Source organism: Sminthopsis crassicaudata, chromosome 5 (genome assembly GCF_048593235.1).
Source record: "Sminthopsis crassicaudata isolate SCR6 chromosome 5, ASM4859323v1, whole genome shotgun sequence".
NCBI classification, from domain to species: domain Eukaryota; kingdom Metazoa; phylum Chordata; class Mammalia; order Dasyuromorphia; family Dasyuridae; genus Sminthopsis; species Sminthopsis crassicaudata.
The window spans coordinates 280,117,667-280,129,775 of NC_133621.1; the positions used below are offsets into that span (position 1 = coordinate 280,117,667).

Consider the following 12,109-nt stretch of genomic DNA (forward strand, 5'->3'; position numbering starts at 1 on the left):
CATTCCCAGCCCTCAGGAGGTAAAGTCAATGTCTTGACTTCTGCTTTCCCTCAGCTATACCTCTTCTAATGTCTTCTGTCCCAATTTACAATTATACATTCTAGCTGCTTCTGTATAACTTGTCAGGCAGGAGGAAGAGTTGACTGGCTTCACATTAGATTTTTAAAGAGAGTATGTCTATTGTACTAGAAACGCTAGCCTCGGCAATAAGAGCTGAGAGAAAGAGATTCAAGGAATTAGAGTAGGAAATGAGGAAATTAAACTATCACTCTTTGCAGATGACATGATGGTATACTTAGAGAACCCCAAAGACTCTGCTAAAAAGCTATTAGAAATAATTCAGAACTTTAGCAAAGTTGCAGGATACAAAATAAATCCACATAAATCCTCAGCATTTTTATACATTACCAACACAATCCAACAGCAAGAGATACAAAGAGAAATTCCATTCAAAATAACGGTTGATAGTATAAAATATTTGGGACTCTATCTACCAAAGGAAAGTCAGGAATTATATGAGCAAAATTACAAAACACTTGTTACAAAAATAAAGTCAGATTTAAATAATTGGAAAGACATTCAGTGCTCTTGGATAGGCCGAGCGAATATAATTAAGATGACAATACTCCCTAAACTAATCTATTTATTTAGTGCTATACCGATCAGACTCCCAAGAAACTATTTTAGTGACCTAGAAAAATTACCAACAAAATTCATATGGAAGAACAAAAAGTCAAGAATTTCAAGGGAAATAATGAAAAAAAAAATCAAATGAAGGTGGCCTAGCTGTACCTGATCTAGAACTATATTATAAAGCAGCAGTCACCAAAACCATTTGGTATTGGCTAAGAAATAAGACTAGTTGATCAGTGGAATAGGTTAGGTTCACAGGGCAAGATAGTGAATAAAAATAGCAATCTAGTGTTTGACAAACCCAAAGATCCCAACTTTTGGGATAAGAATTCATTATTTGACAAAAACTACTGGGAAAACTGAAAATTAATATGGCAGAAACTAGGCATGGACCCACATTTAATACCACATACTAAGATAAGATCAAAATGGGTCCATGATTTAGGCATAAAGAACGAGATCATAAATAAATTAGAGGAACATAGGATAGTTTATCTCTCAGACTTCTGGAGGAGGAAGGAATTTGTGACCAAAGGAGAACTAGAGATCATTATTGATCACAAAATAGAAAATTTTGATTACATCAAATTAAAAAGCTTTTGTACAAACAAAACTAATGCAAACAAGATTAGAAGGGAAGTAACATATTGGGAAAACATTTTTACAGTTAAAGGTTCTGACAAAGGTCTCATTTCCAAAATATATAGAGAACTGACTCTAATTTATAAGAAATCAAGCCATTCTCCAATTGATAAATGGTCAAAGGATATGAACAAGACAATTTTCAGATGATGAAATTGAAACTATTTCTACTCATATGAAAGTGTGTTCCAAATCACTATTGAAGAGATGCAAATTAAGACAACTCTGAGAAACCACTACACTCCTGTCAGATTGGCTAAGATGACAGGAACAAATAATGATGAATGTTGGAGGGGATGTGGAAAAACTGGGACACTGATGCATTGTTGGTGGAGTTGTGAAAGAATCCAACCATTCTGGAGAACAATTTGGAATTATGCCCAAAAAGTTATCAAACCGTGCAAACCCTTTTATCCAGCAGTGCTACTACTGGGCTTATATCCCCAAGAAATACTAAAGAGTGGAAAGGGACCTGTATGTGCCAAAATGTTTGTGGCAGCCCTTTTCGTAGTGGCTAGAAACTGGAAAATGAATGGATGCCCATCAACTGGAGAATGGTTGGGTAAATTATGATATATGAATGTTATGGAATATTATTGTTCTGTAAGAAATGACCAACAGATGAATACAGAAAGGCTTGGAGAGACTTACATCAACTGATGCTGAGTGAAACGAGCAGAACTAGGAGATCATTATACACTTCAACAATGATACTGTATGAGGATGTATTCTGATGGAAGAGGATATCTTCAACATAGAGAAGATCTAATTCAATTCCAAAAGCTATTAGAAATAACCCACAACTTTAGCAAAGTTGCAGGATACAAAATAAATCCTCATAAATCATCAGCATTTTTATACATCACTAACAAAATCTAACAGCAAGAGATACAAAGAGAAATTCCATTTAAAATAACTGTTGATAGTATAAAATATTTGGGAATCTATCTGCCAAGGGAAAGTCAGGAACTATATGAGCAAACCAACAAAACACTTTCCACACAAATAAAGTCAGTTCTAAATAACTGGAAAAATATTAAGTGCTCTTGGATAGGTTGAGTGAATATAATAAAAATGACAATACTACCTAAACTAATCTATTTATTTAGTGCTATACCAATCAGACTCCCAAGAAACTATTTTAATGATCTAGAAAAAATAACAAAATTCATCTGGAAGAACAAAAAGGTCAAGAATTTCAAAGGAACTAATAGAAAAAATCAAATGAAGGTGGCCTAGCTATACCTGATTTAAAATTATATTATAAAGCAGTGGTTACCAAAACTATTTGGTATTGGCTAAGAAATAAGATTAGTTGATCAGTGGAATAGGTTAAATAGTTAATAACTATAGCAATGTAGTGTTTGATAAACCCAAAGACCCCAACTTTTGCGATAAGAATGCACTATTTGACAAAAACTGCTGGGAAAATTGAAAATTAGTAAGGCAGAAACTAGGCATTGACCCACACTTAACACCATACACCAAGATAAGATCAAAATGGTTTCATGATCTAGACAGAAAGAATTAAAGTATAAATAAATTAGAAGAACATAGGATAGTTTACCTCTCAGACCTGTGGAGGAGGAAGGAATTTGTGACCAAAGAAGAACTAGAGATCATTATTAATCATAAAACAGAAAATTTTGATTATATCAAGTTAAAAAGCTTTTATAGAAACAAAACTAATGCAGACAAGATTAAAAGGAAAGCAATAAACTGGAAAACATCTTTACAGTTAAAGGTTCTGATAAAGGCCTCCTGTTTATGGAGTTGTGAACAGATCCAACCATTCTGGAGAGCAATTTGGAACTATGCTCAAAAAGTTGTCAAATTGTGCATACCCTTTGATCCAGCAATATTACTATTGGGCTTATATCCCAAAGAGATATTAAAGAAGGGAAAGGGACCTGTATGTGCAAAAATGTTCGTGGCAGCCCTTTTTATAGTGGCTAGAAACTGGAAATTGAATGGATGTGCATCAATTGGAGAATAGCTGAGTAAACTGTGGCATATGAATGTTATGGAATATTATTGTTCAGTAAGAAATGACCAGCCAGATGATTTCAGAGAGTACTGGAGAGACTTTCATGAACTGATGCTAAGTGAAATGAGCAAAAATAGGAAATCATTATACAATTCAACATGAATACTATATGAGGATCAATTCTGATGGAAGCGGCTATCTTCAACATTTAGAGGATCCAAATCAGTTCCAATTGATCAGTAATGAACAAAACCAGCTACACCCAGTGAAAGAACATTGGGAAATGAGAGTGGACCACAACATAGCATTTACACTCTTTCTATTATTGTTTGCTGGCATTTTTGTTTTTCTTTCCAGGTTATTTTTTTACCTTCTTTCTAAATCTAATTTTTCTTGTGTAGCAAGACAACTGTATAAATATGTATACATATATTGTATTTAACATAAACTTTAACATATTTAACATGAATGGGACTACCTGCCATCTAGGGGAAGGGGTGGAGGGAAGGAGGGGAAAAGTTGGAACAGAAGTTTTTGCAAAGGTCAATGTTGAAAAATTACCCATGCATGTGTTTTGTCAATAAAAAGCTTTAATAAAAAAAAAAATTAAACTTATTTATCCTCTTAAAAAAATAAAAACAGATCAATGGAAAATTATCTCTGGTAGAATATAAAAGACAACTGTATTTGGCCATGTGATATTTAATACTTTTATCAGGGACTTGAAAGAAGCCAAATATGACATATTTATCAAATCTGAAGATTATATAGAACTGAGAGAGAGAGAGATTTTAACATTTTGTATGATAGGGCCAAGATACAAAAAGATCTCAAAAGGTACCTCTAAAGATAAAAGATTTAATATAAATAAAGGTGAAGTCCTATACTTGGGTTCAAATATTTAACTGCACACAAACATGATTGGGAAGTAGAAGGTTAATAACCAACAGTTCTTCAGCAAGTTGTATGTAACAGAAACACATGGCTTCACATATAATCTTTGTGTCATACTTTGTATATGAAAATTCTAACCTGTGTTTGTTAAGTCTATAATAAAAAGCAAATAGAACCTGGGGGGAAAAAAAAAACACAGCTAAAAATGTTACCAAACTGCATGACTCAAAATTGCTAATGTCTTAAGATGCATTACAGAGATGGAGAATAAAAAACAAGATAGGTTAATGGTGCTGCTATACTCTGCCTGGTCAGACTACCACTGTGTTCAGTGCTATGTATCACATGGGAGGGAAAACATTTAACAATCTGGAGTTTGTCCAGAGAAGGGTGATACCCAAGAAAGGAAGGAACTAAAGAAAATGCTACATGAGGATCACTTAAAGAAATAAAGAAAAGATCTGTGAGTGGGTCAGAAAAGAAATGTGGAGATGATAATATGATAGTTGCACAGAGGCATCTTTGATACAATTAAAAGAAAATCTTCCTAGTAGTAAAAGATATAAAAATGTTGAATGAGCTAACTTTTTAAGGTAGTTAGATGACAAGAACACAGATTTAGAGCTATATGGCATCTTAGATCATCTAGTCCAGTGGTGTCAAGCGCAAATAAAAATAGGGACCTTTAAACCACGCATAAGGATTCCTTGGGGTTATATACTGACTTCAAAAAAAATCACATTTAAATGTTATCTCTGTTCTTTTGTGTTTTTATTTATTTCAGTAAATATTTCCCAATTATATTTTTATCTGATCCGGTAGTATTTTGGACAGAATGTTTCTGCTGTTTTGACACCCCTGATCTAGTCCAAACCTTTAATTTTGCAGACAAGCAAACTGAAGCTAAAATTATTTTTGTAAAGGCTACAGGAGAGCTGGGATTCAAATATACTCTCTAAATAAAATCCAGCATTTTCTCACTGTACTATGTGGCAGAGAAGATTTTTCTTTATGTATGGGCCCTTCTAATTCTGTAATTCTATGCTATTATCACCATATGTTTCATTTCTGTTTATTCTCTTAAATTTCAGGTACACATGTCTAATCTTATCTTTGTACTATTTATATTAGTCATATATTTGTTCAGAGATTATTTTGAGGAAAAAAGTCTCACAAAAAGACACTTTTTTTGTTTTTATATCTCAAAGAATATTTTGCAAATAAGTACAAAATCTTTTTCTGAAAATTGCTCACAAGGTACTTAAGCCATTATATATCAATTGAAAGAATAAAAATACACGCGTAGAATATAGAACATAGTTGGAGTTTGCTTACAACATACTCTGTACTGTCTACTTACAAAGATCACTTTCCCATTCTACAGAAGCAAAATAATTTTTATTGCCTTTGCAACTTTATAGAACAACTCAAAGACAGGTGAACAAATTTTTCTTCAGTCTAAAAAAAAAATCTACTTAAAATATATTTTAGAATGAACAAGAGCTCTTACTTTACTGGTCAATTCAATGATTTCTCTTTCAGCCTTGTGCAGTTTACTAATTAAGAGGGTGTTTTCCTCATTAGTTGATTGCAGTTCTTTTTCTACTCGATCATACTGAAGCTTGGCTGACTGTTTTTCTGCCTTTAGTTAAAACAAAATGATATTTTAAGGGTTAGTCTTTATTCCTTTTTCATAACTGATATGAAGTACAACAAATACCAAAATGAGATAACAAATATGTCAAAATTGCAAAAGCTTTTCTCATCAAATGTACATATATATATATATATATATACGAAATATAAACAACAAAAAATCAAGATATAAAACTTCCATACTACACTAAAATAGTATCATATTGATCCAAATCCTAACCACCCAAAATATATTCATTAACTAGTACATGTTGGAAATCAATATAAATCTAAATAAATGTTTCAAAGGCCAACTATCCCTTAGGTCCTTACTGAGACACTTTTACTTTACAAAGAGAGTCCTAATAAACTTTTTAATCTGGTTTGGAACCCCACAGCAGACTAGAAGCAGCAAATTAGAAAGGTGGTAGAGAGAGAAGGTGACAAGAAACTGAAATCCAGAAGAAAGGGGAAAATATAAAAAAGCAGACAAAAAGCAAAGCAGCCTGGTTTTGTTTTCTGTTTTCCTATAGAGGCAAAGAGACCTACATATCTCCAAAGTAACTGAGGACAGTTTCTGACAAGTTGGCTCTTTTAAGCCCTGGAAATAACTTCTAGTTTTACAGCTTACAAAACAGTGAGCAAGCAACCCCACAAGGTAGGCAGTTGAATAACCATCCATTTCAGAATTAAGGAATTGAGCCTCAGAAGAGGTAAATGACTTGCCAGTGGTCTGGTTCTACGATCTACCTTTTGACTTCAAGCCCAATGCTTTTTTCATTAAAATGAATTCAAAGAATACCCTTAATTCATCAAAAATTGGCTAGATTACTGGAAGGTGTAAAGGAAGGAGAACTGAAAGTTCTTCAGCTATAACCTAGTTCTTTTATTTTAGAGATGAAAACAATCCAGAGACAGAAGGTCACTTTCTTAAGGTGGGAGCAAATGAAATAGGACTAGAACCTTTATGTTTTATATGTTCTATTTAAGAAGGCAGTAACATCTTTTAGAAATATTTTCACACATAACAAGTTAAAAAATACTGGATTCTATAAGGGGCAAGCTTCATTCACACATACTGAAAATTAACTTTGTTATCATATCTCATTTCTAATAAATGCTTCAAGTAGGAGCTAATGAAATATTTTCAGTTAACTAAAATTAACAAATGGTAAAGTATATATCCAAAAAACTAATTTACATTATAAAGCAATTTCACCCATTGTCACCTTTGTTCCTATCCATAGCTAAGAAAAAAATGAGAGGGGAATAAAGGATTTGTAGGAATCGTGTTCTGAAGAAAGGACCCAGACTTACTTGTTTTTTTTATCTTCCAGCTTAGTACCTGTTATAAAGTATCTGAGTAATTAACACATTTTGTTGAACTGTTTGCTATCCCACTGAATGACAGACTTAAGCACTGGCATACAACATGCTCTTCTAAGTAAAGGGGGCCTTTCATCTTTGCAGACCCCTAAGACCTGTCATCATTTCAGAATGCAGCCTTCCACTGGAAGCTCAAATGACAACCATTCCTAAACTCTACTGCTACAGACTAAAGGCCCAGAAGCAAAAACAGGTAAGAACAAAATGGGGTATTGCTGAGGGATTTCAAAGTCTTTTGCTGCCAGATTGCAATGGGAATGGAGATATGGGGGTAAATTCAATTCAATTCATAATGAGAACAATTTTTACAATAATAATATGGTACAATTTGGAAAAACTAAAAACTGATTTATGTAATGCCCAATCATGATTCCAAAAGACTGATGATACAGCTTGTAAGCACTAGTATAATATGATGTTTAAACACTGTCAATATGGGGCTTTGTTTTTTTGCTTGACTAAAAATATATTATCAAAGTTTTGTTTTGTTTCCCATGTAGCACTGGGAGGATGATAAAAGAGACCGTTAGTAGAAAAAGTAAAATTGTTTTATATCAAGTATTTTATTTAAACATTTACTTAGCACCTAGACATTCAAAGCCTCATTCCCATATCCTGGGGTTAAAACATATACACAGATTGCTATGTTACAAGGAAATCTGAGAAGAGATCTGGGGATAAGAGAAGGCTTCTTAGAAGAAATAGCACCTGAAATGATCTTTCAAGAAAGCCAAGGATTCTGAGGGGCAGAGATGTAGAGTTAATGTGTTTTAGACAAGGGGAAGGACTTATAAAATACATGGGAAGCAGAGGTCAGATTTTGAAAATATCAAGGAGTCCAATTTGGTTGATACACTGGGTGTGTGAAAGAGAGAGTGTGAAATAAGGGTGGAAAGTTAAATGGTAAGCAAATGGTATACTGCCTGGCTGAGATGCTTTTGTGTTCTCATAATAGAGAACGACAGTCTCTGAGTTGACATGAGCTAACCTGTCCTTTAGGAAGGTGATGAAAGGTAAGAGAGAAAAGAAGAGAAAAAGAGAAACTGTACAGAATGAACTCACATAGAGATCTTGAGGAGAGTGGGAATTTCAGCAGTTTCTTCTAGATCCACAGTGGGCAAATACTCAATAGCAAGATAGATACTGTGGATCTTACCAGTTTGCTGGCAAAGCAACCCCAAATTTAAAATTTCTTTAAAACAGAACAAAGACTGGAGATTATGAGTTAAAATCACCCATCCATATTTTATTCCCATCACTTTTCACAAACACATCTATTCTGGATTTAAAAATATTTTAGATAGTCCAGATGACATCAAATCAATAATGTGTGAGTGCTTGATTTGCAGTGAGCACCATTGAGTGGTAAAACAAACAGGATGGAATCTATATGAATAGAATCCTTGCTAGCAGCAACTACCTGGCTCTGGAAACACAGAAAGGATTGGCTGAAGGCAAATAAGTAAAAGGTCAACTTTTACTTATTTTGGCCAAAAGTTGTTTGTAAGATGGACATATAATGTTTCTACTGAACCAGGACTTTCAATTTGAAAGTATCTAAGAGATTCATCATAAGCCAACACTGTATAGGATGGAATTTCTCTCTTACCTAAGAAAACTTCTTTTTTATGGGCACCACTTAGTAAATCATCTCTTCTGGTTTAGCAAATATACTCTGTGGCAAGAGAAACACATTCACCTCAGAGGGGCACCTTGTTGATTCACAAAGAGTCAACAATATCTAACAATGAAAAGCTGCTGTCTTTGAATCAGGAAGTTCTCTCTGATCTAAACAAAACAGGCACACTTGGGAACCTACACCTGCGTCAGCATAGATCTGTGAGTCTACCAAACACGTATGTTCTAGAAAGCAAGACATTTTCAAGAGCATTTTAAGTATATATGATATAACCTACAGGGAAATAATTAAAATCAACTTACCTCCAGGGACCTGATGGTAGCCTGCATCTCAGCCATCTGGCGCCCCTGAATTCTTTGGATATTTTCAGCCTGAATGCCACGGTTTTCTTTCTCTGCTCGTAATTCTGTAATTTCGGCCTCCAAGCCTTTCAATTTCTGACACAATTGGATCTTTTCTCCAACAAGCTTCTCCATTCGTTTGCTCTCTCTTGTGGGATCAGAGTTAAGGAGTTGGTCGTATATCTCTTTTTTATCTTTCTCAAGTCTTTCAATCTGAGAAGATAAGCACTTAATTAGAATTAATTTACCTTAAAGTTATTCATTTTTCAGCATAATATAATTTAGAGAGTTGGAAACAGAATTAAACACTGCATTAAAAATATAAAGATCAGGTACTATCAAAAAGTTGAAAGAAGTCAAAGGTTAGTGGTTCAGAGCTTAGAAGGAAACTAAGATATCATTTATTTCCACCCCCTCATTTCCCAGATTATAAAACCACCAAGAGGTAAATAACTTGCCCAAAGTCAAATAGGCTTATATGGTAATGAGAGCCATGTGGCAACTGATTGGACAAAGAGAACAAGACAGACCAAGTTCAGGTTGTAAAATGGATTGAGTAGTATGGGAGTCAAGAAAAATTGGGTTTATTCTCTGGTGGTTTATGACAATGGGCAACTTCCTTACTCTCATCTTTAATCCAAGCCATTAACCCCATAGTTTCTTGGGCAACTATCTTAAGACTACAGGTTGCAGAGTAGTTGTTTATTAGTATTGCAAATTGTCTAAAATGATGAAATAATGGGTTCAGGTTATCCATTACATCCCCCAAAAACCTCTATTAAAAGGTCTGTTATGTTTCAGTTTTTTGTCCTGGTATTCTGTCACAAAACAGGTATTTAGTAAATGTTTCTTAAAAAAAAAAAAAAAAAAAAAAAACAACAACCATATTGGGTTAAATTTAGGCCTCATTTCCCTTCAAATCTGACTTCCAAAATTTAAGTATAGATATCAATAATGATATCTAATAATACTACTAATTATTGCTAATAATAATAAGAAAGGGGAAAATAAAAAAGAAATGAGTCTCAGAATTGAACATCTTTATTTGAATGGAAAGAAGTATTTTTTTAAAACTTAGAAAAGTTATATTTGATGCAAAAATTTTGTACAAAATTGTATATCTTATCCAAATTCCATGCAAGTGATTCAAGGTTATGTCAGCTAAGTCTAAATTCTGACAGATCCTTTTCAACAAATGAATTATTTTACATCTGTTGTCCAAGGACAAACCTCACTAAATTTGATGAGACTTATCTCCAGGAAAAAAGAAATTTTCATCCCTGGGAATCCACAGAGTTTGCAAGAAGATATAAAGAAGCTGTGGTTTCCATCAGTTGAGACAGAATCGTCAAAAACCAAGGCTTCTTGAAATACTGAATGTATACTTGTTTTTCAGTGTGTTGGGGGGGGGGGAGAAGATATTTTTTTCCTTTCAAAGAGATCTCCTTTAGATATGTTTTTAAGAGATGGCAGGAAAAGAATTCTAAACAAATGTAGAAAAGTCACAGAAATAAAAGAAAATTCCAATTACATGAGTTTGAAGTTTTTCCATGAACAAAATTATTACAGATAACATAAGAAGCAGGACTGCCAATTTTGAGGGAAAAATCTTTGCCCTAAACATCACTAATATTTAAGCTATACCAGAAATTTACAAAAATGTTTAGGACCAAGTCATCCTCTAATGAATATCTGGTAAAACAATATAAATTAAAAGTTCTCAAAGTAATTTCAAACCAAAAGATTACTCCTAATTATTAGCAATAAGAGAAATGAAAATAAAAACAACTCAAGAGAGTTTACCTCACAATCAGAAAATTAGCGAAGATGACAAAAGATGGGAAATCAATATTTGAGAAGTTGTGAAGAGACAAGTACACTTAAAACAAATATTTTACTATAAAAGCAGTTAAAGTGGCTGTAACATAATTTAAAATTACATTAAGTCTTTGACCTAGGCAGCCCACTTTTACATAAATGCCCCCCAAATGTAAGAAAATAGAAAAGAAAAAAGCCCTCATTTACATAAAATTAATAAAAGCAAACATTAGAAATTAGGGTTAAGAGTTGGAGTTGGATTATACAAACCAGACTTATTCACAAAAAAGAGGAAAAAAATGAACCCTTCTCCCACTCTCATTACTGAAGAGCTAGTAGACAATGGGTTTGAAACAGCCCATATATTGTCAGGCTGACTTTAGTTACATGGAACATATTTCTTTTTCTTCTTAATAGGGAATCACAAATGGGGTGGAAAGGTTGAGAAGCAGAGCAAGGAAGAAATGTGTTAAGAGATAAAAGATGTAAAATCAAAAGATATAAACTTAAAAAGTAAGTAAAAGCTATCTTTCATAATCTGTCAAAAAACCAAAATATTATATTATATTGCAAAATATTAAATCCAACAATAGAGTTATATAATGAAAAGGTGATTGAACTACTAGTTAGGAAACCTAGATTTCTTGTTTAGTCATAAAGACTGAGATATAGTTACCTCTAAAAAAAAAAAAAAAAAGTGTATTAACTAAAATGAAAATCGTAGATGAGAGTGAAAAACTGGTACCAGTTCTGAAATGTTGTCACCCTCTACTCTAGTCAATTCTTAGGTATATAAGTCACTTTGGAGAAATTTTTTCCCTCCTTTTTCCTGAGGCTGGGGTTAAGTGACTTGCCCAGGGTCACACAGCTAGGAAGTGTTAAGTGTCTGAGACCAAATTTGAACTCGGGTCCTCCTGAATTCAAGGCTGGTGCTCTATCCACTGCGCCACCTAGCTGCCCCACTTTGGAGAAATTTTAAGGTAATGTTTTTTTACAAGTTATTTAAGAGAAAGGAATATACTACAAGAATTGAAAAAAAAAAAAAAAAAAAAAAAAAAGTTTTACAGGTAATAGATATTAACACCAAAAAAAAAAAAAAAAAAGTTAATTCAGAGAACATCAATAACTACTGCT

At 33.3% G+C, this 12,109-nt stretch overlaps 1 protein-coding gene across 6 annotated transcripts in view; it reads right to left on the bottom strand.

Moving 5' to 3' along the window:
• Positions 1-12,109, bottom strand: part of CEP83 (centrosomal protein 83) — a 106,830-nt gene that overhangs the window by 20,466 nt on the left and 74,255 nt on the right. For all 6 annotated transcript variants that reach the window (XM_074271222.1, XM_074271223.1, XM_074271220.1 and 3 more), the window contains 2 exons: positions 9,119-9,370; positions 5,667-5,798 (listed from right to left, as the gene is read on the bottom strand). In XM_074271222.1, the coding sequence (XP_074127323.1) occupies positions 5,667-5,798; positions 9,119-9,370 (384 nt within the window). The remainder of the gene's footprint in view (positions 1-5,666; positions 5,799-9,118; positions 9,371-12,109) is intronic.